General features: G+C 60.1%; 3 protein-coding genes across 3 annotated transcripts; 2 read left to right on the top strand and 1 right to left on the bottom strand.

Annotated features, from left to right (window-relative positions):
* Positions 1-7601: 7601 nt before the first annotated feature.
* Positions 7602-9640, top strand: adfA (actin-depolymerizing factor AdfA; the record flags this gene model as incomplete). The annotated part of the gene is made up of 6 exons (XM_002957390.1): positions 7602-8138; positions 8368-8439; positions 8604-8645; positions 8762-8846; positions 9132-9198; positions 9472-9640. The coding sequence occupies 6 exons, from the start codon at positions 7602-7604 to the stop codon at positions 9638-9640; spliced, it is 972 nt and encodes a 323-aa protein (XP_002957436.1).
* A 1934-nt stretch (positions 9641-11574) lies between these two features.
* Positions 11575-19311, bottom strand: VOLCADRAFT_98559 (uncharacterized protein; the record flags this gene model as incomplete). Its single annotated transcript, XM_002957432.1, has 5 exons — positions 11575-16796; positions 17019-17306; positions 17539-18386; positions 18679-18856; positions 19197-19311. The coding sequence occupies 5 exons, from the start codon at positions 19309-19311 to the stop codon at positions 11575-11577; spliced, it is 6651 nt and encodes a 2216-aa protein (XP_002957478.1).
* Positions 19312-19898: 587 nt separating this feature from the next.
* On the top strand, positions 19899-26308 carry VOLCADRAFT_98560 (uncharacterized protein; the record flags this gene model as incomplete). Its single annotated transcript, XM_002957391.1, has 11 exons — positions 19899-20028; positions 20647-20723; positions 21275-21409; positions 22111-22207; positions 22492-22811; positions 23227-23433; positions 23765-23921; positions 24498-24652; positions 24847-24962; positions 25445-25776; positions 26100-26308. The coding sequence occupies 11 exons, from the start codon at positions 19899-19901 to the stop codon at positions 26306-26308; spliced, it is 1935 nt and encodes a 644-aa protein (XP_002957437.1).
* Between the last annotated feature and the right edge of the window lie 1552 nt (positions 26309-27860).

Genomic DNA, 27860 nt, shown 5'->3' on the forward strand with positions numbered 1-27860 from the left:
GAAGCGGAGGAGAAGGTGTGATAAGCTGGCGTGTAGGGTGCGGACGCGGCTGCTGTACTGCGGAACGGGCCCTGGCAGCCTGTCCCGTGCCCAGGTGTGCATCACTCGTCCCTTTCCCCGCTACAGTCCTGGCCCCTTTGTCGTGGCCCTTGTGGTTATGTTGGGAGCTGGGGCTTGGGTCTGCGCTCTGCGGCCGGGTCCGTGCATGTGCCCCCTTGTTGCGCTGCAGGCCTGGACGGCGGCGACAGCGAGGAGGCGGACGGCCAGTACTACCAGGATGAGGAGGAACTGGATGTGGACATCACGGAGGAGTACGGCCTTGCGTACGGACATGACGAAGAGGATGACGAGCAGTACGATGAAGACGAGCAATACGATAGTTACGCAGCTGCCAGAACGAGGCCGGCTGGCGGCGCTGCGCAGGCCGGCGGTGACATCCCTGGCGGCGAGGGGGACGCGCACGCTGGCGACCGCGATGAAGCCGTGCCTGCCGGCAGGTCAGGCGGCCCCGGCACAGCTGCGGTCGTGGCGAATGTGCAGGCGGTTATGGCGACAGGGGCGGAGCTGCATCTTGTTTCGGATATTGGCCGGGAGCTTCTGGACCAGGCGCTGATTGACAGTCTGGCGGAGGAGGAGCGGCAGCGTGAAAGTGCATGTGGGTAATGCAAGGGGTGCGGGGCACGGATTGTCGGCTGGTGGATCGGCTCCGGGTGACGTTTAATGGGTCCGGGGTTGGGGTCCACAAGATAGATGGCCAGTCAGCCCTCGGCGCGCATTTGGTCCACTCACCTCCCCAATCGCCACACACGTGTGGACATCCTCATCGGTGACATGCTGCTCCTTCTCGTCCACATGGGATGTCCTCTTTATCGCCAGTGACCTTTGCCATGACGCAAAGCACACAAGTCGTTTTGTTGCTGAAAGGCCCCTGCTGGCTGGTTCCAAAATCTTGTCGGGGCCTTATCCCTGCCCCATACCCAAAGCAACGCTACTTTTCCCTCATCCTTCTTTGGGTCCTTGCCCCAAAACAACAAACTTCCCAATAACATAATCAACCAACACATCATCACTGCAGTACTCAACGGCTCCGCGGAGTGGCACGAAGCGATGACGTCACTGGCGGGCAGGGAGTTGTACGCCACAACCAGCTCTTCAGCGCGGGCGGCCAGTACGACCAGATCAACCACCTCGGCATTGCCGACAACCCCAACCGTGGTGGCGATGGTGGCAGATGAGCCGACATCAGGAGGGGTGGCAGGAAGGCCAGAAGCGATATCGAGTTCCGCCGACCCGGGGTCATGCCAGGGGGACAGCGCTGCTGAGGGCCCCAGCGTTGTAACACCTGGCGACGGCGGGCCTTCCGCCGCAGGTGAAGGCTTGGGGGAACAAGCTCACTTTGCGGCGCACACACAGCCGCTCCTGCAGCAGCACCTGAGGCAACCTGCCGAGGAGGAGGAGCAGCAGCAGCAGCAGCAGGCTCAGGTGGCTGAGCTACGGGTCGATCAGACACGCGGAGAGCTGCAACCACCGGACGAGGCGCATGGAGAGCAGCGAGCAGGTCAGACCTCACCCTCGCCACACACCGTTCAGCGGCAGCAAGTGGAGTCCGAGGAAGGCTCTTCACCAGCCGTGGAGGCGGAAGCGCCGGTAGAAGTAGACGGCACCCTGGATGCCAACGTCATGCTGGAGGCCTTAGATACGGCTGACGTCGCCATGGCCCGCACCTGGGGTACTGCCCAGCTAGCTGAGCTTGCAACGGGCATGGTGGAAGAAAGCGGCGACATCTGCGGCAACGGCGACGGTGGCAGCGGGGCGTCGGCGGTTATGCACACCACTAATGCTTCACTCCCCATGCAACCCGAGGCGCCACCGCCGGGTGTGATGCCGCTGCAGCGCGCCGCCACCGCAGTCCGCTCCATTGTCGAGGGTGCGCCGGGCGAATGTTTGCTGCACGGCATTGGCGCTGCTGACGGCATGCTAGGGTTCGGAAGCGGCGCTGGCGACGGAGGCGGCCGCAGGCCTGGCAGCGCTGGATCAGCGGTGGCGGCAGGTCCGCCGTCCCCGTCCCCACTATTGCCGCAGCCCAGCGGCACTGCGTTCGTGGCGCCGCTCCCTATAGAGCTCATTGTGCAGGAGCCCAGCGACGTTGGATCCTACCCAACGGCCGGGACCCCAGCTGTCGTACATGGCAGCTCCACGGCGCCACGAGGGCCGGCAGTGAATGCCGACCTTGCGGATCATGGCAAGTCAGATTTGGAAGTGATGGCAAGCGAGCCGTCGTCCAGCGCCACTGGTGACGACTACGAGGAGGACGATGACGACGATGACGAGGAGGACAGCGAGGAGGAGGAGGAGGAAGAAGAAGAGGAGGAGGAAGAAGAGGATGACGAGGACATGGAGAATGAAGACGACAGCGAGCAGGAGGAAAGTGAAGCAGGGGACGAAGAGGAGGACGAGGACGAAGAGGAGGTGGAGGAGGAAGCTGACCTCGCTGAGGAGATGGTGGAGGAGGAGTTTGCCGCTGGGGAAGTGCGACGGAACGAGGAGGAGGAGGTGGTGGCTGCCTCTGAGTGCCGGGAGGTGGCTGAAGGCGACCACTCTCACGCCATTCTATTGCCGGGTGATGAGACATCGTCGGCAGCGGCAATCCAGCCACAATCCGCTGCTCCGCTGCGTTCACTGGGCTTCACCCTGTCGCGGCCAGACCAATCCTCGCGGTTGAAAGCGTCAGAGGACGACAGCGACGAGGGCGCCAGCGATGGGGCCCAGGACGGCGGCAGCGGAGCCGCCGCCGCTGGCCCAGTCCACTTGCGTGATTCCATGCGGCTGCAGCTGGACAAGGCGGCCGCCTATGACCCACGGGACGGTTCGCAGTCCCGCCGGCGCTCCGTCAGTATGCGTGCATCATTGGGCAGCAGCGCCACGATGGAGCGGCGCACACGGCAGCAGCAGCTTCAGGTGCGTGCGCGGTCTGCACGGCAAGGGCGGGGCCCGCTGCCGGACCAGCAGGTGCTGGCCCGGTCGTTCCATGATCTAGAGCAGGAGTTGCGGGCGGTTTGGGACGAGAAGGACGAGGGCGCTATGCGGCGGGTCATGGACCGCATCTGGTCGCTGACGCTGCTGCAGCAAGGCGGCGAAGCCGAGGATGACGAGAAGGACGCCGGCGACGGCGAACGAGACGACGACGGTCCCGCTGCTGACGCGGCGGCGGAGGGACGGGAGCCCAGGGTTGAAATGCCTTCAGAGGCAGCGGTGCCGGCTGTTCCGCCACCGCCACAGGGCGCGCCGAGTCGCAGCAGTTCCTCGTTACGGACGGACACCGGCACCAGCAGCAGCCTGAGTTTTGGAGCCGCAGTAGAGGGCGGTATCTCCGCTGCTGCGTCGCTGACCCAGGCGCCGCCGCCGCCGCCACCGCTGCTGGATAGCCTGGCGGAGGAGCCGGTGGAGGCGGCGGACGGCAGTGGAGGGAGTCTTCGGGGGTTTACTGAGGAGCGGGGCCTCCTTGATACCGTCGCGGGTACCAGCGTGGCGGCGGATGACACAGAGGGGGATGAGACCTCTCCTGGCCCGGACCGCCGCCTGCTGCAACCCGTACTGGACATTCCCCGCCAGCTCCCACGTGGGCTGAATGCGCCGTATCGTTTTACCTCACCGCCCACCTCTCCGTCGTTGGTAGCGGCACCGCTGCCCGCGCCGCTACCCCCGCCGCTGTCGCTGTCACCGCCCGGCGGCGCGGAATTCAGCAGTCCGGACCGGCTGCGCCACCTTCGTCCTACCTCACAGCCGCAAGCCACCGTTGCCGGTGGCGGCAGTAGCTGCAGTGGTGGCAGCGCCGCAGCCGTGGCTATCTTCCGGCCATCTCTGGACCGGAGTCTCCCTGGCGAGGAGTCAGATCCATCAGGCCTCACGGGGGCGGGAGCGGCGCTATCTGCTACCGAGTCTACGCGACGTCGTCTGGGTCCACCGGATCCGCTGGTGGCTATATCCGCGATGGCTCCCGGAGCAGGTGGCGGCATACGCGGCTTGGCACCCCTGCGCACGACGCGCAACAGCAACAGCAGCTGCAGCGCCGCTGCGGCCACCGGGACTGCTGTCGACACGGAGCCCTGCACAACCGGCGCCTCGCCGCCGCGGCTGCTGCCGCAGCCACTGCCGCTCCATTCCCTGCAGCTGCAGGGCGCTTCGGCTGCGGTTCTGTACGGCGGCGGCACCCGCGTCAGCTTGGCACCGCTACGTCCGGACGTATGGCCCCGGGCGTCCAGTGCCGGGGGCCTGGGGGCCTCAGTTTCGGCGCCGTCGGCACTCGCTTTGGGATTGTTGTCGGGGGCGCCGGGGGCGCCTCCCTCGGCGCTATTGGCGGCGGCAGAGGTGCCGATGCCGGATGCCCGCCAGGGCATCTACCTGCAGCCAGGGTTGCGGGTGCCGTCGCCCCAGGGGGCCCCATCGGGAGACGGCAACGTGCTACTGCCGCCCGTCAATACTTCTGGTCTGTACCGCCGTCAGCAGGGTCCGGCAAGAGGCGGCAGCGCCGGCGGCGTGCCATCCGTCGCCATGGACAGCGCATCCGCTGGCGACGACGCCACCACGCCCCCAGCGGCCGGCCAACACGTCCACCAGGGCTTAGGTAGCTACAGCCACCAGTCCCTATCGCCCCACAACTCGCCACTACTCCCCATGGCTGACTCGTACGACCAGGCGCCGCTAAGCAGCGGCACGCCGCCGGCGATGCCGTACACAACGGCCCCACATCTCCGGTCGTTGTCGCATCGCGTCTTCCATGTCTCACAGTCGACCATAGGCGGCCCAACGGGTTACGGCTGCCTGGCAGGGCAGCCTGGGCCGCTGCAAGGTGTAGGTGTAGGTGGCTGCCGTCACCAGTCGCTTACCGGGATAGGCGTGGGAGGACCGCCGTTGTGTTGCGCATCGGGGACCGGGGGCTTCGGCGGCGGTTCCAACGAGGTTTACGAGGGCGACACGGGCCATCCAGGCAGCGATGCCGGCATTGTGAGTCGGCTGGGGATAACCAATCGCCACGCCGGCAACGCCGTCAGTTCGCCCCTCTTGCCGCGGCTGCAGAACAGCACACCGCCGACGGGGCTGCCGACGCCAAAATCGGTTGCAGGAGCTGGCACTGCGACGGCGGCCGCTGCCGCACTTGCAGCAGCGGCGGCGGGTACCGCCTGCAGTGCAGCTTCATCTGGTTCACCGCTGGGGGCCGGCCGGCGGCACACGGGCAGCAACTCCCAGCCGTCAAGCGCCCGTGTGTCACGGACGCCGTCGTACAACAATGCCCCCAACAGCTCCACATCAGTCACCTTTGGCGTCGGCACCGGCGGCGACGACGGCATAGGCGGCGACGGTTCCGAGGATCCCTGGGCCGCGACTGAGCTGGAGGAGGGGCTGCATGCCGGCAGCGGCGCTTGTTACTACGTCCCTTTGGACGAGAAGCCTTCCACGCCGCCAGCCCACTCCAACAGCAGCACGTCGCTGCCTCCGCTGCCTCCGAGTACGAGTCAGGGGCAGGGCCAGCTGCTTGGGGCCGCAATGAGTGCTTGTGGTGGAGGGGGTGCTCGGCCGACCTCTCCGGCTCCGTCTACGGCTGCGGCTACCATGGGGCCGTCTGGGCAGCGGGACGGCTTGGCGATAGCGCCGCCGCCGGCAGTGAGCGCTGACCTGGGAGGCCTGATGGCGGACATTCGGCGCTGGAAGCTGGAACGCGGCCGACATCGAGGGGGCCTCGGGCCGGGGCGGCTGAATACAGCGGCGGGCAGGGGGGCGCCTCCCCAGCAACAGGGTCTCGGTAGGAACAATCCCCCGTAGGAAGAGCTGAGGCTGGGTCCAGTAGTTCATCTATTTCTTCGACGTTAGCTTCCCCTCTACAGATGCGCATCATGATTCTCCACATCCAACCAGTACCTTCTCGGCACGGTGTACATTGATTGCGAAGTTGAAGAAATAGTTGAAATAGGTAAACTTAACAGTGTGTGTGGGGGTAATAAATGACGGCGACGGTCTTATATACTGTTTACTATTTTCGGCTTTGTATCGGAGTCAATGTGGCCTTGGATATCGGCGCGCGAACGTGCGAGGCGTGAAGGGGGGTGGTCGCAGCCTGACGATTGTTGTGCCGAGCTCGTACCGGCATGCCCCATGGGACTCTAGGCCAAATTCATGTATGGTGGATAGCGGGTAAAGGCGCTTAGGCCCACTGGGGTGTCTCTGACATGGGGGCGCTTGTGGGCCGCCGTGTTATCGCCAACTGCAGCCCCACTTGCGTCATCCCATTTGGCCGCGTGGCAGTGTATGCCACAACAGGCGACCCATGCTCGTAGCTATTTAGTTCTTGCGATTGCACGCGATTAAGGGTGCTGGGGCCAGGTTGGGGAGGGGAACGCAGGCTGTCGTCTTTTGTTTATGCCTCAGGAGGGCATGGGCCCCAGCGATGGGCCAGCGGGTCGACGTGGGTCCCCTAGCTTCAGAGCGGCGGAATAGTATATGTAGACCGGTGGTGTTGTGCTATTTAGGCTTGGGTATTGATTTACAGCCTCTGTTGTTTGAGTGGTCCTACTTGGTCCTGCTGCTGTTTTGGTCGAGGAAATTCTTGCGCTTACAGGACGAAACTACTGAGGCGGTGCAAGCGCCGCTGAAAAGCGCCGCTGGATGGTTTTGACTTCCGTACGTGTGAACCTTGTAATACACGGCGCTTGCTTGCGCACTTTCGCCCGCGATGGTCAGGTTGTAAATGGTTACACGCTTTCATCGCCGCCGCCACTCCCTCAGGATATAATCATAATGCCTGACGGAGAGCCCGGCCGTGCTACCGCGATGTGGGAAAGCAGGCCTTTACACGCCAAAGTATCCGCAACAACGCGTACGAACAGACCGCGGCCACGCTATGGGTACCGTTTTCGGGGTTGCCCCCGGTCTCTGGGAGAATCCAGGGCGTTGCCAGCCCCGGTCAACATGCAGGGATACACACGACCCGATGTATTTCCCCTGTGGTGGAAGGCTGGCAACTCGAAAATGTCGCGCACGAGAGGCGTACGGCAATGCCATGCTGGCGGAAATACTGCAGCATTAAGGCTGTTTCATGGCTGACATGTGTAAGCATTCTTCACTCGTTTAAAAGCACTGACGCACCAGTATCAGCGCGACATTCGCCTGCTGAGTTTTAAACAAGTTGGCTGCCTGCCGGGTTTTGCTTAAGCTGCTGAAGTAAGCTGAGAATTTTTGCAGGGCTTTTCCAGCCGACACAGAAAAACTTGTCCAGGGCTCTAACCAGGTCAGGGCAACGGTAGACGAGCAACGGTTGCTACTCCACAAAATAGGTTTGCGCATGCGTTTAAGGTTATAATATTATTTAGAGCATCACGTTCAAACAAGATTACAATCGCATAACAGCAAAGGTGGGCGGATTGCTGTCGCGTGTGCTTAAATGCCGTATAAGGAGCTGTACTCGGTCAAAGCAGAGATAGCACTCCTGTAATTACTGTCATAACAATGAATTATTGACGCGGATTGACTTACTTTTTAAGTAGACTGAGCATACGTGGTTGGGAAGACAAACGTATTTCAACTGAATTTTCATACCTGAAGCTCGCATGGCAGATTTGGCCGTTTTAAGGACAGCTAAGCAAGCTCTTGATGAAGGGCTTGTGAACCCGGACGACTATGACTTTATCAAGAAAGCATTCCTTCGCGCGCAGCAGATCAAGGCGGGGTTGGATGCCGGATTTATAAAGGAGGACGACTATGTGCAAGCTCGTGATTCTTTCCTTCACTCTCTCGACTTCGCACTCGTTGGAAACCCAGCGAGCGCAGGGCAACAGTCGAGGCCCGGCAGTCCTAAAGGCGCGCAAGTGCAAGCAGCAGCTCAGCCGCTTCCATCTATCGTTGCCCGTTTCCCACAGCCGTCAAGTACGCTTCCTCATAAGATTTCAACGCCACAGTTGCGCGAGTCTCCCACGGCGGCGCAAACCACAGGACCATCGGCGCCGCACCCTGGCCCCCCACCTTCTGGACTGGGGTCCCGAACAAACAGCGGCCAGCATATTCTTGGTGGCTCAGGCACAGTTCCCATTCCGACGGACCTACCGTCATCGCGCGGGCCCCGCACCGCTGCTATGGCGCCGAACAAGGTGCGCAGTTGGTCTCTGTCCTGGCCATGGATGCCCTGTCGTTTGAAGTTCTTCCGTCGCGCCATCTCGCGGCGGGTCTAAATTTTTACTAAGCTTGACAGAGTTTTCCGTGAACTGTACTCCCCTTTACATCACTCCGTTGGTACAGCTCCACCCTAACCAAGGTTTCATCTCGTGCACCACCGCACTAAATCTGCATGCGCCTTACTGTTATCTCCTGCCTTGCCAGACCTCCATGTCCGGCATCTGCGTCAACGAACAGTGTATTGCTATTTTTAACCACATCAAGACCAAGTCGGCTGTAAGTGTGTGTATGCAGCGCGCGGCAGGGACTTGCAGTGGAACGTTTCTGTACGGCTTACTGTCTGAGGTTTGCTGGGTCCATCGGACAGTGCTGGTTAAGTGGTCGTGGCTAGTACAGTGCGTAAACCCCATATCTCACCCTGGTTGATCTCATTCTCGCAGTACAAGTGGGTAACCTTCAAGGTTAATGATGCCGGAAATGAGGTAAGTGCCTTCCTCTGTTCGTTTTGGGTCCGAATGATTCGCGCCTCTACGGGTATATGATCCTATTATAGCCAGGTAAATTGTAGCTGACGTCCGGCCGGCACTCCTATTATCAGGTCGTCGTTGACCAGCTCGGAGGTGCCGACGCAACGTACGAGCAGTTTGTGAACATCCTTCCTGAGAACAACTGCAGATACGCTGGTGAGCGCATACTGGGTCCTCTTTCGTCACGTGCCTGGGCCTGGACCATGGACAATTGCCTGATTTCACGTGCCTGTTTGGCATAGCACAGACTATGCGTGCCCTTGTCCCGGTGGCCTATTGCTTGTTGAGCCGTTACGTTGTTGAGCCGTAACGTTTAGCATCAAGCGTTTTTCCCGGAAAGAAGTATGCGTTGCTGCAAATGCTGCGTCCATGTGCATGCTATGTTCATGTGTACTGTGTCGTTTGCTCCTCTGAATGTCTGATGATTCGCCGAAACTGCAGTCTATGACTACGCATACCAAAATGCTGACACGAACCAGACAATCAACAAGCTTGTCTTTGTTCATTGGTAAGTGATGTTAGAGGGCCTTGTTGACATGTGTTGGTCGCTCTTCCCACCGATACAGGCATGCTCGAGGCAGGGGTGTTATGAGAGGGGCTGGCCTACGAAGGCCTCGCTTTTACAAAGACAAAACGATGCGAAGGATAGAAACAACACCTCGGCAATAGCCAGGCACACTGAAACAAAGGAAAACATGTAAGCTTGCTGTAGGCAAGCACATGCCCGCATGCTAGCGAGCATGCTGATGTAACGAACCCATGTGGCTTTGTAATCCCCCAGGGCACCGGACAGCTCCACGACCAAGCACAAGATGATGTACGCGTCTACCAAGGACTTCCTGAAATCTTACTTGGATGGGCTTGGCGCCGAACTGCAAGCCACTGACACTAAAGAAGCCGGGGAAAGCGAAATGCGGGAACGCGTGCACCAGGCCATAACGCGAAAATGAGCTAGATGTACTGCGTCGTGCCGACCACCGTTGTACGTTTTGCCAACCATAGGTGCACATTCACGGCCGAAAAGCATTGACTGCTACAAGGTGTGATACCCGTAGGGATGTTTGCCTATAACTGCTGTAATGGCAGTTCTCTGTGGCTCATGCAGGGAGGTCCCTTGCAGCGGCCTCGCCGGTTTTAGGCCGCTTGGTATTAGGTAATGGGCAACAACACGCCTGAAGGCATGCCTAGGAAACGTATCTTAAACTGCAACGCATCGAATGTCGTAGTGGTGAGAAACTTAACCGATGGCTAGACTAGGAGTACGGCATGGACATGACGGGCCGTGGTATTTAGAGAGCTCAATAGGGTGGGCTGGGTTTGCTGTTTGGTGCGGCATTGCATATGCGCTTACGGCAGCGCGTCGCTCCTCACAAGCGTTGCGGACCACTTTGCCACGGTGCTGTTGGCTACCGTAGGCGTGGAATAGTTACTGTATGGGTTCGCGAAGAGGGAAGATACTGATTTTGCCTGCTGCCTGACTATTACTTTCGAGCGCGCGCTCGTCCATTGAGGGCACAGTACTGTCAGGACATGGAGGCAACTCTCCGTAACGTGAGTGGTTTTAGCGACTCTTCACAGTAGCCACCGTGCTCTGCGTTTCCGGTGGCACTTCCCCGTACGACGACTTATGTGTATGGGCACGCACAGAGCACTTACGAAGTCTTGGGCGCGAAAGAATGTCGGACAGTGTCCTGGGACAGTCCCCTTAGTCGTTAGCTTCGCGTATAATCTTTTTGTTAATTTTCCATTTTCTGGAGATTCCCACTGTTTTGTGGTGAATGACGGGTGTTAGATCCCGCCTGATAGATTGGCGGTGACTGAAGTCGAGGGCCGCTTCACAAACGCCTCGTGCACTTTGTGAAAAGCGAAAATATACTGCGGGGTTGAGACGTTGCTGTCTAGTGCAAAGCATTACAACATTGTTACTATTGATTCTGTGGAAAGCGATGAACAGGGGGTCGGCATCGCACCCATCGTGTGACGGATTAGGCAGCTTTTACACACGCTGGTATGTACGCTGGTGTAACCCCTGACCTGGACGCCTTATCAGGAATATGCGGTCCTGTAAGACAAGCTACGCCACCATACCGCTTGCCTACGAATCGTATCATCTCTTGGATCGCGTCATGCGTGTTAGGTTCAATTCTCCGGCAGCTGAACCCTACTTATTAAGCCTCATACATGCTGGTCTTCCCCAACCGCCATCTAGTAATGATGCATGGGTACTACATGATTTATTCACGTACAGTGCCCTAGGGGCGCGTTAACCATTGGGCATCTGCTATGGTCCAGGGGCCTCCCAAAACCAAGGCCCACATGTGACCTGAGCGTTCACGACGTTGTGCAGGCTCTTCCCTTCACAAGGGGGTTGTTGATCTTGCCTACTCAAGACTAAGCCGCTAAACCAAATGCCCTATTCACGTCCAAGACATTTATCCTGGTTATTGCGTGCTCAGTCGATGGTCATACGCCCGCAATGGCAGCAATAGCAGGATGATGATGCACTGGCTTTGACACTGTGGACCTACTCGGCATGCACAAGCACACTCACGCTTTTCCAGCGCTCTACCTGTACATTCTCAACTGACCGATATACGCAACGTCATACAAGCGTTTCCGCTCCGGCACCTGCTTTTCAAGTGCATGTTACGTGGCGGGGATGATCGCCATTTTGCTGCCCGACTGTGGGCCCCCGGTCTATGGTAAAATGGCTCCTCAAACTGGTCCATACCTTAGCCGTTGCTCATTTGCCAACAGCCCGGCCCCTCTTTACCCGCAATTTACTACTATGGGCACATGTACCCTCTGGCTGTCCCCAAGTGCCGCCATGTACGGGAAATCCTCGAATTCAGTGCATTAGCGCGGCATGCGAAAACTTTCAAAACTACTCATTCATGTGCTTTCCGCCTGACGTTGTAGGTGCGACCAAGAAGCTGTCGTAACCTTCGAGCGCCGCATCGTACGCTTCCAAGGGCACGCACCGCCAATCCGCAAAGGGTGAGTCAGACGACCGAGGTGTGGAGGGCAGCTCCAGCTGCAGCGGCGAGACCCGACCAGCCACCTGCTGCTCAAGTTGCAGTGAAGTTGGCGGCACAGCCGCCATTTCCGTTCCAGAGATAGGCTGTGACCCCGCAGCTGCTTTGAGCAGGTTTGTATCTGCCGTAGCCCTGCTGTCCTCTCTCCCTTCCGCCTCCTCTTTCATACCCTCAGCAGCCCTCTCTGCCTCACTGACCCTTGCCTCGTGTTCGACTGGACCTGGCAGCGAGCTGCAGGAGCTACAGGCGCCATGGACCGTCACCATCTTGCACCCTGCGACCTGAGCTGCTGCGTCCTGATCGCTCTGGCCTTGTGTCAGGTCGCTAGATGTGCCAGAAAGGACCGTGACCACCTCAACCTCCTCGGCGTGCTTCGTTGCCTTCATCCCCTCGTACTGCTCTGGCGCCAGGCTACCGGATTCGCCGCTGTCATTGGCCATTATCACCTCCTCCTCCGCGACTTTCGCTGCTACCTCCTGTTCGCTCTGATCTGTTAATAGTTCGCTGCCGGTGCCGGCAGCAGGGGCCGTGACCACTTCCTCCCCATCTGCCGCCTCCTCTCCGCGGGGTATTTGCTCCAGGCGGCCAGAGCCGCCACGTGCCATTACGTCACCGGCACTGGCACCAGTCACTGCCTTCAGCCTGCGCTGTGACTGCCTAGAGCCGGCCACCCCGCTGTCGGCAGTATCCTCGAGCTGCCGTACACCACAGCTGCGCACAGCCGCCGTGGACGTCAAGCCATCGGAGTCAGATGTGTTCATAGCGCTTGGCATCTGGGCCACTACGCTGGAGGTGCTGGGGGAAGGCAGCGTCTCCGGCAACCCAAAGGTCGGGCTGCCAGTGGCGCTGGCTGCATCTGGGAGGGCGATTCCGTGAAACATTCGAGCGGTCGCTGGGGCTTTGGCGACGTCATTAGGAACCGGTAGCCCTGCTGGCTGCTGCGGTGCCTTCCCGGCTATGGTGCTTATGATGCGGGAGGCGCCCGAGGTAAGGGAGCGCAGGACTGCTATCTGGGCGTAGCTGCCCATCACCTGCGACGACCGTCCTCCGGCGCTGAGCGCTGACGGCCGGCCTACCGGCGAACGAGCGGGACTCTCAACACTGGTAGTTTCTGCTGTCAACGACGTCCTGCCGCCGCCGCCGCCAGCGCTCGTTGCCCTGGACATGATCGGCATTGCGTAATGCGGCAGAGCCACAGCACGTGCGCTACTGGCCTGACCGTAAACTTGGAGCAATTCCAGATACCCCGCGGGGCCACGTGCCGACTCTGACGACTGCTCTTCAAAGCCGCCGCCGGAAGGACTGGTGCCGACTAAAGGACGCTGCAAAGCTGCAACCTTCGACGTGCGCTGCTCGTACCTGCGTAGAATGCTGGGTGAGCTAACGATGCTAGAGCTAGAAGAAATCGTAGCAGCGGCAGCGACTGGAGGAGCCTGTGATGCTGATAATGTTTCTGCAATGGTGTCGAGAGGGGCCCGCTCCGGAGCAGCCGTCACCATGTCCGCCATCTCCTCTTCGGTGGCCTCTGGGACGTGGTTGCCGCCAGTGCTGCCCCTGCCACTACCGCAGCCTAACAACGACCGGCGGTCCTTTTCCAGTCCCGACGCTTGCTGGAAAAGCTCCGTCAGGCTGACCGACGCAATCCGCGGCTTGTTTGTGACTGAGTCGTCCCCGCCGAGCAAGCCATCATCCTCGGCGAGCCCCTCATGTGACCGCCTGGTCACTGGCGTCGTCCTCTCAGATCCCTCGGCGGATTGAGGCGGTGAACACATGGGCTCTGCGGCCGTGGCGGCTGCAGGTGACGCCGTTTGAAGGCCACCTCCCGTGGTGGCGCCGCGACAGGCAGCACAGTCGCTGTCCCGATCCAGTTGCTGCCGCTGTTGCTGTTGGCTGCCTGGGAAGCTTTTCACATGCCCAAAGACGGCTGGCGAACCACGGCCTGCATCCAACCGATTCCCAGATGAGGCCGCCTGCAGTGCGCCACCAGCCGACATGGCTAGGCTGTGGATATTGTAACGCGATAACAGGTCCGAGATGTTCAGGGAGCTGGTGACGGGCGCAGCGGCGTTGGGTTTCTTGGGGGCGCCAGCGGTGCTTGCTACTAACATTGCACCCTTGGGACCGCTGGATGATGTCAGCAACGCGGAACGTAACGCCGTGGCATCATCACCGTCAAGGGCCTTCTGGGAGGTGCGCACGTTGGCGTTTCCACTGCTCGGCGTCTTAGACAGCATCGGGCTCTTGGTAACGGCAATCATAAGCGGTGTAGGCGCCGACGGTGCAGACGGACGCAGTCGAGGCGGGCTGCCGCCAGCGCCGCCACCAGTGCCGGGGCCGTGAAAGGTGGTAGCTCCGAAGCCTAGTGGTACTGACGACGATGACGGTGCACCGGGTGTGCTCATAGGAGGCTTCTTGTACGGTGGCGCCCGCGTAAAGGTAGGGTCATAGCAGCTGGAGCGAGGAGAGGTGGTGGCGCCAGAAGTGCTGCCGGCAAAGCCGAACCCGCTGAATGCAAGCGCACGGCCACCGTGGCGCCATACGGGCTGGCCATAGGTTCCGGCGCCGTCGCTCTTGCGGCCGTTAGGCGAAACCGGTGCTAACGGCTGATTGCCATAAACGTACGTGAATGACATTGTCGGTGGGATGGCGTTCTGCGCCTGCATTTGTCTCCTGCGTGCAGCTGTTGGCGAACGATTTTTAACGCGCCGGCGGCGGCGGCCGGCACCTGCCGCCACCGCGGCAGCCTTCATTAACGTCGCCTGCACGCCAACACCTGTAGCGCCGCCTCGCGTGCCTCCGTCGCTGCTGCGTCCTCCACGCGATGGGTTGCCACCGCCGCCGCCGCCGCTGTGGAGCCCGGCACCCCCCACACGGCCCCCGGCGGTGGACTTGCGCCGCCGAAGCTGGCCCAACCGCGCCTTAGCCACCACTGGCGGCATCGGCAGGATCGCGCCGCCATCCGACAATCCAATGCTAGTGCCATCTTGCTGGATTGTGCGACCTGCTGCCAGGTCCTCCGCCACGATAGCGGCCTGGATCCGCTCGAGCATCTCTTCGAGGGGCATAGCCGCGAGCTTCCGCGCGTCCAGCTGCGACAATGCACCGCCGCCAAAGCTCGCGTGCGTTGCGCGGCTGCGCTTGCGGCTGCTGCGTGGCGCCTGTTGTATGCTGGACGTAATTGACGCATTCAGCCCAGACAACCGTAGTCCAGGAACGGCGGTTGCGCCATCAGGCGTGCCTTTCCCGGAGTTGGGCGCACCTGCATCACCACTGACCAGATGCTGCATGACCAGGCCCTGGAGATTCCCATGCTGATTGGAGCCCGGTGGCGTCTGTGTCTGCGTCGACGGGCCGGGGTCCAATCCGGAACTACACTGCTGCCGTTGCGGTGGCGAGGGTGTATCCGTCGCCGATGCACCACAGCTGCTCAACTCCGGGGGCTCCAGGAAAGCATGGCGGGCTGCACCATTGCTGCTCCTGTCGTCACCATTGCGCCGGCCGCCTCCGCTTGTGCCTACGGCAGCGGCCGCATCCATGGACACATGCGGTGGCTGGCGGGGACCGCGTGGCGCTGAGCAGCCGGTTGCCGTCAAGGCGGAGACAGCCCGTGGCCGGGAAGTTGGCACGGCTGAAGAGAAAGAGGTGGTGGCAACGGCAGCGGTGGAGGCGCGGAAGTCAACGCTGCCGCGGAGCACCGAGTCGCCGTCCTCATAGCGCAGGTGGTGTTGATCCACAGGACCGCGGGGTTTGCGGGTGGCGCTGGCCAGCGCGTCGGGGCTGCCGAAGCCCGACAACGCCGCGCTCTTGGATTTCAAAGCCTGGACTGGCGCCGGCGATGTGGCTTGTGGGTTTCCCTGCTGCTGTCCATCGCGATTAACGGCGGACGCATGCGACGTACCGTCAGACACGCCTCCCGCCAGTGGTGATCGCTGCTGCTGAGCACTTTGAAGGATGCCCTTTGGGCTGCCACGCGCACCAGAATTGGTGGCACGGTTGGCAGGGCTGCCGCCTGACGGCGTCCCTCCTGCGGACGCCGTAGGCTCTAGCCGCGCCAGCTCGGCCTCCAGGAGCATTAGTAGTCGGCTGTCGGCACCCACGTGTGCTGCTGCCGATGTCGGAGACATGCACAACGCAGCTGCAACAGCCGCGACAGTTGCCGTCGGTGCAGGAGGGATGATGGTTGCGTCGTCGGTCTGCAATGATATGCCGATCTGTTGCGGCTCCGCGGCCTCAAGAGCATCCAATTTCGGCCCCAGTGGTGGCGTCGCCGGCGGCAGCAATTGTGCAACTGCAGCCTCCACTGGCCCAGTGGCTTCGGATTTAGGCCGCGCCGGCTGCGCGTCGCTGGGAGCAGCGACGGGTTCTGCCGCGGGCCACCCCCTGGCCCGCGCTGACGGAGGCGGCGGCGGTGGTTGCGATCTGCTGCTGATCTTGACATTCTCAGAGCCGCTCGCTTTCTTCCCAAAGCAAGCAAACAGGCCGCCAAAGAATCCGCCGCCACGCCTAGGGGTTGTCTTTGGCTGGTCCGGGGTATGTGCTGCATCGCCAAACGCAGCGCCTGCTATCCCTGGCTCCTCTGTTTCTACCTCCTTCTGCAGCGGCTGCACCAGTGGTTGCTGTAGGTCGGTTGGCGTCTTGGAGTCTGAAATCGCTGAGGTGGAGCCCCGCTCTGTTATGGTCTCTGGAAGTACGAGGCTGGCGGCAACGTTGAAACGCCCAGGGCTGTTGTGACCGAAAGGAGTCACGCGCGCAGGCCCGGACGCCGAAGACGAGGACAGCCTGTCCGCCTTCGCGCAATCGGGCCCCGATGGGCAGACGTCCTCAGCCTTGGCCGCGGCATTGTCCTGGTCAACAAGTGCGTCACCCCGGTCGTCCGTGCTGTTCGCCGCAGCTGTGGCGGTGGCTTTGCCGGGGCCGCCGCCTTGGGTTTTGCGGCCGAGGGCAGCCGCAAAAGTTGGCGACAGCGACGCCTGCAGCCCTTGTAGGGGCTCCTGCTCGTTGTGCTGCTGCAGCGAAGAGGTTTGGTCATTGCTGTTGGTGATGTTGATGTTCTGGTGCACCTTTGACGCGCCTGCGGGCAGGCGCGAGGCAGGAAAGCGAACAGCGGCAGGAGCGGGCGTGAACAGCGGCAGTTGTTACGCGAAGCGTGCAATCTGCCACGTCCGCACCGAGATGGGAAAAAGCCGGGCAGCTGTCTAGCGGATGCAGCATCTCAAAAGGCAGCAGTATGTAAACGAGATCTTTTCAGGTTGCGTAGCAGAGACTTATTTCGCACGCGCGAGGCACGGCTCACTTTGCAGTTCGGCGTAGGTCATGGGCCGCCGCGAATCGTCTTTCGGGGACTTAAGGAGCTTAGAGGACATGCTACCTGCGGCGTGTGAACGACACAGCCGCTTGACGAGGGTGCGACTGCCGGGGGACGCGGGCGCGGTGCCGGCGCCGATGGTGGTGCCGCCACTGGCGGCCACAGCGGCCGCCGCTGCCGTGGCGGACTGCTGGATGTTAATGGCGCTGAGGCTGCCGAGCGGCCGGCGAGCAGGCGAACTATCGCTGGGACACTGCAGCAGGCGGCTGGTGCGAGCTGCGGGGACGGAGGAGCAGGTATGGTGTTGCTAATCCAGCGCTGAGCTGGTTGAAAAGGGACGAACGAAAGGGCGCTAGGAGAGGGATTGGCGGCCGCACCTTTTAAGCCATTCGGAAAGCCGTGTGCTGTTTATACGTCTTTATCGGCTTCCCACCTTTCCCGCCTTCCACAGGACTAGACACGCGGTTAAGGAGGTCTTAGCCTAAAATGGGGAGAGGCTGGGACTTACCTTGCAGAGACTCCTCGCCAGGATGCGCCTTCGCGTCCGCCCCCAGCTCGCCGCTCGTGAGAAACGAGTTCTCCGAAGGCATGGACAAACCGAACTGTGGGCCCGGCTGCTGGGGCTGTGTCGGCGGGCGCAGCAGCTCCTGCAGCTGCGGTGGTAGCGAATTGAAGTGCTCCGCATGAGTCGACTGCGAGGTCGGTGTCTTGACCTTGAGGGCGGCCGCACCACCCGTGCCTTCCATCCAGCAGCTAGGGGCCGCGCCGGTGCCAAACTGAGCCTGAGCTTGGGCCTCAAGTTGCGTGGGCATGTCATGACACGGCTTAGAGGACTGCAGCCATGGCTGCGAATGCGGGTACCGTTGTTGCTGATGATGATATGCTAGCGGCGGTGACTGCGAGTATGCTCTTGAGTTGCGGGGCCTGCAGCCCTCGTGGCCACCATTGGCGGCCATGGGAACCGCTTCCGCGCCTCCCATGGCTGCGGCATACGGCCCACTGCCAAGCGCTTGTTGCTGGTGATACTGCTGTCGCAAGGCCTGCGCACGCTGATGATGATGCTGCGTCAGCGATGCCGTTTTGACGCTATCTCCGGCCACGGTGTGAGGGGAAGCCGAGGCGGAAATCCTCGCTGTGGGTCCGAGCGGGGAACGAGCCAGCGCCGACGCGGGCGTCTTTCCGGGGTTGACGGACGAGGGGCCCATATACTCCAGGGATGGTGATGGACAGGAGGAAGAGCAGTTACCCATGATGGATTCCAGGAGCGCCCTGGCGGTGGCGTCCAGGTCGGGCAATGCGGCATCCATGGCAAGCGCCGAGATGACAGCGGATGTGGTGTTGCCAACGGGTGTTCCCCTGCGGTGGATGGGTAGGGCGACAGCATTAGCGTGAGATGCAAATGTGGGGAATCGCGGGTACATGTTTTTTGTGCATAGGCTTAGGATCGCTTGTCCGCAAGCAACGGCGGGATCATGTACTTGTTCAGCGTGCAACGATGTATGTGTCCATGTGTGCCACTGGCTATGATACACGAACGTCGCGGGTACGGCAAGAGTACCCGGTGGGCTGTACTGGTTCAAGAATGAAGAACTGCCGAATAGGAAGGTCATAGCTGGCACTTTCACTTGTTGTCGTTCGGCAAACTCACTTTATGGGGGAAGGCTTAGCGCTGACAGCTTTCGTTGCCTGATGCTGGGGCTGCTGACGCCGTTGCTGCGCCCTGCGCTGCCGAGACGGCGATACTGAAGCGGATGCTCGCATTCCTAAAGTGGAGGACTTGGCCAAGGATGGCGTGAATGGAACTGCCTGCGCGGAAGTGCCCGCCGCTGTGTAGACGGGGCGGTTCATGTGTCGGTTCGCATAGCTAACGCTATGCGGCCTAGATGGCGATTTGGCTCCGGAAGATGTTTTTCTGTCTGCCCGACATGGACTGACGAAAGGATCCGCCTGCGCTGCGACGCGCTCATGTGAGCTCGGTCCCTGAACACTGCGTCGTAAGGAATTGGGGGCCTTCGGAGGCTGCGGAGAAGCGCGCGATGAACCTGCCGCAAGCATATAGCGGCTTGAAACTTCCCAATGATCTGCGTAAAATACCGAACGTAAGGGTTATAGGCGTTGCGTCTGTGACGTGCGGATTTCTAGGGCCCCGATGACCAGGGCACCCACCGGTGCTACTTATCCCAGAGCCATTGTCATAATCTGTGAACAGGCGATGGAAAGCAATATGAAGCCGCTCGGCGCCCTTGGGACGGCCCTGCTGCGCCGCTTCGCTGACCCTCATTTTGCTGTCGCCGCAACTGGCAACGAACTGAGCGACGACTGAACTCGCTCTGCATCATAATTGTGACGAAGGGTTCAACGTTATACACATGTTATAAAATAGAACTTTTGTAAACCCGAACTATCACTAATCAGGGCTTGGGCTAGCTCATCTTCGTGAGCTACAGGTTGACCCAGCAGGAAGGCGATAAGATGCAGTCATTTGCCTTGCGATAAAGGAATATATTGCGTAAATTTCAACTATTCCAGCTCCAGCTTGATGGTCAGGAACTCACCGTCACTACTTCATAACTTGGGAATTGCAAGGGTCAACACCTCTGTGCAAACATGGGCGCGGTGACATCGTAGCTAGATTTGAAAACGTCGTTTGTTATGACCGTATGCATATGTGCCGCAGAGCTGTTTGCGAAGCTGAGGAGTCGAGTTTTGATGTCGTACTGGCTCTGGAGCGCAGCTTAACGCCCATCTGCCCAGCTTCGCTATTGTAAGGATATACCCACGGACGGTATCTGATTATGCGTGAACCTAGCTGAGGTTGCATTTGGCTTTGCAATTAACCCCCAAGACCTCAACTGCACATGCAAAATTATGACGGCGGTTAAGGTACTTTTTTCGGGGGCTGTTGAAGCTGACCTTCCTGGATTGTTTAAGAAAGTTGAAACTGCGAACAAGAAGAATGGTCCTTTCGAGGCGCTCCTCTGTACCGGGCAGTTTTTCGGTAGGTTGTCTACTTACGCAGTGGTGGGGGAACACCTGTATTCGGTATAAGGTTGATCGAGGCTTGCACGTTACGCCGCCGGAATGTCCGGTGTCTAATGGCACTTTTGCGTGCCCGGAACAGGTCCAGGTGATGACGCCGCAGAGCCTAATGATGCACTGGTTGCGTACGTAACCGGAGAGGGAAGCATCCCCGTACCCACCTACTTCATCGGGGGCTTTGGTACGTAGCGTGCGTCCGGTGGTCGCACCGTGCCAGGACACACCCACTTGCAAACACCAAAACTACAACCCCAAAACCCACATCAGTTGATTTCAACGGTTGTAGCACCAGATCAAGGAATTTCATTCGACAAATAAACATTGAACGATGAACGGGGCAGGATGCGACAGAGTATATGCGTCGGGAAGTGTCCCCGTGGAAGTGTCCCCGTACAACACTGCAGTCAGATCACATGCACGTTTATTGGAGAGAGCTGTGACTGCTGCCGACACCGATCCCCCCTCGAACTGTCACTCCCCACATCGCTGCGGTGCTGTGCCCTGCCCCTTACTAAGCCCTATGCTGACCCTCATTCGCGCTACCCGCCCACCCTTCCCCGTGCCCTGCCCGCATCAGGCGCGGGCAGTTCAGCAATCCTCACGGCTTTGCCCGCTTCCAAAGCACCTCTGAAGTATTTGGGCCGCTCAGGCGTGGTGGGTGGCGATGCGTGTCCCATTCGCACGCAGACGCTTCGGTTGGCTGGATGGGAGCCTAGCATGTGGCTGCGGCTGATAGGCTGGATGTTTGCTGGGGAGGGCTACGGAGTTTTTTGGAGGGGACGCTGCAGCACTTGCATATCTTGGGGGCTGCGGATTTGCGGTGCTTGGCAATACACGGTTTATATGGGTTTATTTTGCAGATTGGGCCAGCAGCGGTAGGCCGCGCCAGGACAGGCCTGTAGCTGCGTGGAATGCAATGCAGGGTAGGTGTAGTGTTTAAGGATAGGGCGTATGGGGTGAGAGGCTAGTCTTCACTGCCCGTCACGTCCTCCACCCCCATTATCCTGACCAGGTGGCTCCAAACGACTCCCACATCGCTGTCCTGCGCTGCACCCTTTTCACCCATTGTAACGGTAGCCCGAGGCGGTGCTACTTGCGGCTCTCGAGCATCCGCGTCTCTCCATCCACTCAGCAGTTGCTTGCAACCATGTCTGCTTCCTTCTCCGCGCTCCATTTGCCTCCTGGCCCCCTACCCTTGTCCTCAGACCAACATCAAGGGCCTCAATGTGGCTTTCCTGGACGGGGTCTACAACCACCCCGTGTATACCGGTAAGGTGCAGCCGTCCGCGGACACCGCCTCGTGCCCGTACTACACGCCGGATGACGTGGCACTACTCAAGGTACGGATGCACGGCACACACGGCGGGGAAGGGAGCTGGGAGAGCAGAGTTTGGGACGTCTGCTACACTCTCCGCTTTCTCGCCCGCCTTCATGGCTACCGGAGGAAGGGTTACCCTCCTAGGACTCTACCGCGCAAGTAGGGGGGAGGGGCACATGCTGCACGTAGCATGGGGCGCGTGCACATGGCTGACCGCGCCAGCGACCGCAGGACACAATGTCGCGCCGAAAGAGAGAATATTGCCATATAGCCATGGCAATGGCAATGGGATACAGTGTGAGGGCAGATACAAATCCGTGGGAACCAGTCCGTCAGGAACTGGCGGCTCGGCAAGCGGGTTGGATTTGCAGCACTTCTCCCGGATTGCGGGGATCGGTCGGGATGGGGGGAGGCGCCAGCCGTGGCGGGGACGCCGCGCACAGGGCGAGCACTCCTGGAGTGCATACGCCTTCAGGGCCGATTGCTGGGGATCGAGCGGGCAAGCGCCCTCACTCGCGTGTACCCAAGCACGCGCAACTTTGAACGCTGCGCGGCACGCAAGGCTAGGGTAGCTGCGTTCCCTCAGCTATTATCCTCCTTATGGATGGCCATCGGCCCGATGCGGCGTATGGGGCGACTGGGCATCCCAAGCAAGTTGTGCAAACCGTAATTGCGCAAACATTAAAATGCTGTAGTACGCCCCATCCCTCCGCTCACCACCAGGCCCAGCTTCAGGCCCTCGAAGGGGAGGTCGACGTGTTGCTCACTTGCGAGTGGCCGCGGGGCCTTACCACCGGCATCCAGGGACCCTTGCCGGAAGGTGGGTGGGTGCGGGTGCGGTTATTACGGGTGCGGATGCACAGAGGCGTAGAGGTATGGGATGTGCTTGCTTTCATTCTTTGTTTTTTTTTTTGCAAGTGCCCCGGAGCTTTTGTGAGTGGGCTGTGGTAGTACCGAGCTGTTGACCGGGCCGGTGCGGGCGACACTATCAATACCCGCAGTAGGAGCAGATAGGGTGCTCAAATCTGCGTCGTTCCCCTATATGCACATCCCCTCACACACATACACACAACACACACATACACACAACACACACATACACAGGCTACCGTCCGGGGAACTCCGGCTCCAATGTGGTTTCGGAGCTAGTGGCGCTGGCTCGCCCCCGCTACCACATCGCCGGAGGTGAGGCGCTCCACTACGCGCGGCCGCCCTTCTCCCACCGTGACCTGGGTGCCGGCGTCCGCGTGACTCGCTTTGTGGGTCTGGCCCCAATGGGCCACCCCGCCAAGGCCAAGTCGCTTCACGCGCTTGGCCTGGTGCCGGCGGCCGCCATGGAGCCGGAGGCGCTGTGTGTGGTACCTGAGGGCTGCACGACCTCGCCCTTTGAGCTGCGGCAGGCTAAGCGGGAGCAGGAGGAGATGGTGGGTATGGATTCCCGGGGAATGCAGAGAGCTCAGGTACAGTATAAGACCAAAGAAATAAAAAAATAAAAAATAGGAATTTGACGTTAAGAAATAAAATAATAAAAATAGGAATTTGACGTTAAGAAAGGGTCAGCAGATCCAACCGAACTCAACGGATGTGGGGGTGGGGGGAGAATGGGGCGCGGTGCCGGCGGCAGGATGCGGCGCAAAGTGGCATCACGGCTGCGTCGCGATAGTGGCGAAGGTATAACAAAAGGCCATGTACAAAGCCGCAGAGGCTACCGGGTGAGTCGAGGGAACTGTCGGGGAGATACTGTTGGATGTGGGTGCTCGGATATAGCGCCCTCCCTGACCGCTGTTGCGTCGCACACCTCGTTGCTGCTGGTTGCTGGTGCTTGCCCATTCCTCTCAGAATGCGGGCGGTGAGTTCAGCCGGTGGCAGCAGCCCGGTGGCGGCTCAGCGGCCAAGCGGCAGCGGCGCGAGGCAGCCAACACGCCGCAGCCCATCGCCGGCCGCCCGGACGTACCTAGGGACCCCTGGAAGACGGTGGTGGTCAAGAATGTGCCCTGGGCAGCGGGCGAGGAAGAGATCGCAGGGTTCTTTGCGCAGGCGGGACAGGTGGGTGTGCTTGAGGGCATGCCCGAGCTAGCGCCAACATGTGTGCGATGTTTGTATGTATACCAGGTTTAAGGCCATTCACCGCGTGGGAGACCGCATCTGTGTGTGTATGTGCGACAGGGAAAGAGAGGGAGGAAAGAACGTATCGCCGGCTGACTGGGACTTGTACAGGTAGTATTGCGTACTTGCGGGTGCTTCACTCCTAGTTGTCGCGTCTCACCGGGCAGCTGAATCAATCAACCAATCAATCAATCCCTGGCTGGGCTCCAGCTTCGGCCCGCCGCATCTCAGCCCCTAACTGCCGCCTCCACGCCCGTTCATCCCACGCTAGGTTGTCAACGTGTGGCGGGGCACCAATAACCGTGACGGCCGGGTCCAGGCCTTCACACACGTGCAGTTCGAGACCCGTGAGGGGGCGGAGCGGGCGCTGCAGCTGCACAACTGCGACTTCAACGGCCGACAGGTGTTCGTGGAGCCCTCCACAGCGGGTGCGGAGCCCTGGAAGGGGCCAGGGGGTTTGGAATGTATGCATGGGTGGGTTGGATGCGGGGACACGGATGGAGACACGTGGACGGTTGGAGGCCCTCCGCTGTGTGGGGGTTGCTTCTGCAGCTGTGCAGGCCCCCCGGTGTGCTTCTTGACGAGGGTAACGGATAAGCATATTGGTGGTGGGCAACTGCCGCAAGCCTACAAGTGCTCCCGTGTACCAATATTGGGGCAGCTAGTATGTGGTGATAAAACTCGCAAGACGCTAAAGTGCTCGAGCGGCACCCAGGGTGGATGATGGTGGCGCACCTCCCCCCCAAGGGAGCATGTCCTCGTTCTCACGGGGCCGACGGGGGCCCTTGAGCTTCCCACGTTGTTCACCACCCAGCAGCCCGACGAACTTAAAGATGTATCCCTCCTGCTTCCGCGCCTTTGGTTAGAAACTGACTCCTTAGCACCGATTTCATTGCCTGAGCCCTGCCTGCTGCCGCCTCTTCACACTCCACTATGCCATGATGGCGGAACCCCCGGCTGCTTGCTGTGGCGGACACCTTCCTAACGCGGTGTGTTAACTCCAGGCACCGCGGGCTCAGGCCGACGCGGTCCGGGGGCTGCGGCGGGCGGTAGCGGTGACGGCGGTGGTGGTGGTGAGGGCAAGCCGGTGGAAGGCTGTTGGTTCTGTCTGGGCTCAGCATCCGCAGACACGGAATTGGTGGCTAGTGTGGGGGAGGAGGTGAGTCGGTGCGCATGGGTAGATGGGTGTGTGGGTCTCCATCGCTAATGCACTTGGTTTTAGCGACGCAGTGTTGCCGCTGCTGTTGCTGCTGCAATAGCAGACCCAGGTCCTAGGTCTTCGCAGATTTGCTACATTTGCCGGCAAGCTAGCCCCATGTCCCATCATGTGCTACACGGGAACCCTCTCTTCAGGTGTATCTGGCGGTCGACAAGGGCCCCATCACTCCGGAGCACGTGCTCATAGTGCCCATTGACCACATGTCGGCATCCGTAGGACTGTCACCTCAGTGCTTCGCGGAGATGGAGAGGTGCGCGGCGAAGGGGAGGGGCCGTGGGGAGGAGGGCCCCGTGCCTTTTGAGACACTGGCCATTGGAAGAGGGCCCGGGGTTTCTAGGAGATAGGTGATCTGGGGGGTTGTGGAACCAGGTGCTTACTTTCCACCTCCAGGTTCCGCGCCCTGACAGCGACACCGCCCCGACCCCTGCCTCTCCTCCTGGGCATCCCTCGCGCACGGCTCCCACCTCAATCAAGCTCCCGAGTCCATTGCATTCGTTTGGGCTTAATCCCCGTAATCCCCGGTAACCGTGGAAGGGCCTCCGTATGTGAACTGCTACTGCTAAACCCACCCTTCTTTTACATGGCATTCACTTCACATTTGGTCAGCTACATTTTTTTGCATCCGATATATCTTCTTGCTTGTAAAGCCCCTCCTATCTGAATCCGGGTTCGGCACTATCATTTTTCCTTGTTGGACCCGTTTCGACTCCCCTGCTGCCTGCTGTCCGCCAGGTATCTCTCCGCTCTGCGCTCCATGTACGCTTCCCTGGGTCGGGAGCTGGTGGCCTTCGAGCGCCACCTCTCGCTAAGGAACAAGGGGGGAAACCACTGTCACATCAACGTGCTAGGGGTGACGCCTGCGGCAGGCAGGCGCGCAGGAGAGGCCTTCAATGCCGCTGCCGCTGCAGCTGGCTACAAGCTGGAGCTGCTGCCCCCACCGACCCGTGGGTCGGGACCCGATGATCTGCGGCGACAGCTCCACCAGGCGGTTGGCGGCCCGGACTCGGAGTACTTCATGGCGGTGCTACCGGATGGCTGCCGGTTGGTGCGGCCGCTGATGCGAGGTGTGAGGGGAGGGACGGAGGGTTACGAGACGGGGGGAAGGGAAGGCTGCTTGCGTGGTTTACGTGGGTTGGGAAAGGGGATGGGAAAGGGAGGGAAGATTTGGAGCCGCTGGTTTCTTGTGTGTGGATGTGTGCTGCGATGGATTGCGGGTCCGCCAGCAGTTGGTCGAGGGAATTGCTGCACCCATTCTTAACGAGCGTCGGTTGCAACTGCGTGGCGTATGTGCCATTGGCGGCCTTTTGCATGCGTTGCTGCAATAGGTTAGGCCCGAAGCGGAACGGGTCCTGAAATGCCGTGCCGCCTGACGACGTGCTTACTTCAGGCGAGCGGTGGCCCATGGCTCTGGGCCGCGAGGTGCTTGCTGATCTGGCCGGGGTTCCGGAGCGGGCTTCCTGGAAGCAATGCTCGTCCAGTCCCGAGGAGGAGCGCCAGCGGGTGGAGAGGTTCAAGCAGCTGTTTAAACCGTACGACGTCATGCAGCAGGGTGACGTTGATGGCAATGGCGCGGCGGCTGGGCCGCAAGGGCAATAGCGACACTGCCCGCACATCTGCATTTAAACATGTCTAGGTTTCGGGTTACAGCACAACCTGCTGCCATAAATCCGGAGCTCAGCGTGCAACCGACCGAAACACGCCAGTCAGTGCAGCACCTCGTCCCCAGTATATGCTTTGCGCATCGTAGTCCAGAACAATACGACCAGTGAATGTGTCGCCTCCCCGGTTGGCAAGGTGCCCTGTAAGGTCTGCATCTTGTAAGGTCATGTTCTTCTTTAGGTCTTTGTAGAAAATGTGCCCGATGCATCTGATTTCTGTATTTTAGCAGACTTCTGTTCTCCTGCCAAATGCGACCTGTTGTACGGCACCCCTCGCCCTGCATCAAAAATTGCGCGCGAAGTGGATCCAGGTTATCGCTCTGAATCCATCGCCCTGACAGCCGGACGGGTTAGCCCACACACCAGATTCCGATGCTGGTATGCCGTCACCAGCCGAGCCAAGACTCGTTATCAGGAGGAAGGGATACGAGAGGCACAACAAGAGGCGTGAGAAGTATGCTCGTCATTTGTATGTTATGTTAGCCTTGGAATTCACTTGGCTTCCCGACCATTTGAAGGGACTGCGATCTGTGACTCCTCACGACTATCCACGTCCTGATGGCACTCCTCACGACCATCCACCCCCTCCAGTGGGCCGCGAAAAACAGGGTAAAGTACGTGGAATCCTTTGCAAGCATGACCCGGCCCTCACTCTCACCCAAGCCCCGCATAATGTGTATTCACCTATGTAGGGGAACCCGCACCACCCCAGCACCCGCGGCAATCCCGCAGCAGCGCCCCGCACCCAGATTTCCCTGAGGCTGCTACAGATGCACGACGAAAGAGGCCCGCATGACAGCCGCGAAGCACAACCCCAACGACCAGACTGCCTTATGGCAACTCTCACGACAGCTATTGTTGGAGTACATCAGTCAGGTGTTCGGGCGCGCGAGCGTCCTGTACAGCGCTTATGGCAGCCGTGCAGAATGTACACACAGTTCTCTCGACAATGGTAGGTAAGAAAGTCAAAGCTAGATGGGTCTCTTGCGGGTGTTCGCAGATTCGTGCGTGCTATTGCAAGAGCAGGTGGATGAACGGAACATGTTACAGCAATGGATCTGACCAGATCACCATTACGTAATGCCGCCCGCGTGAACCAGATACGGTATAGACGAGGAAGGCGAGGCCCCTACCATGGCCCGGACAAGCCCCCAACAGCCAGAGGCGCTTCACTACACACATCACATCTAAGTGGAGACCCTAGACACAACCTCCGATCAAGGCCAGGATTAAGGCCTCAGAGTGTTGGCCAAGCGCGAGTAACCCAGTTAGCTACCATGTCCCCCACCCCGTGTACGGTCTAGGGAACGAGAAGACTTTTGGCTGGGTACAGGGAGCCACATATGAGTAAATTAGATAGGTCCAGCTGAATGATCTGGTAAGCAGTCGGAAAAGGGTCAAAAGAAAGTCAGGTGCAGCAGCCCGTACCGCTCCGCGCAAGATGCGTCAGAGCATTCCGTGCTTTCACAGCTCGGTCACACATGCACATG

The sequence above is a fragment of the Volvox carteri genome, assembly GCF_000143455.1.
Source record: "Volvox carteri f. nagariensis unplaced genomic scaffold VOLCAscaffold_73, whole genome shotgun sequence".
Taxonomy (NCBI): Eukaryota; Viridiplantae; Chlorophyta; class Chlorophyceae; order Chlamydomonadales; family Volvocaceae; genus Volvox; species Volvox carteri.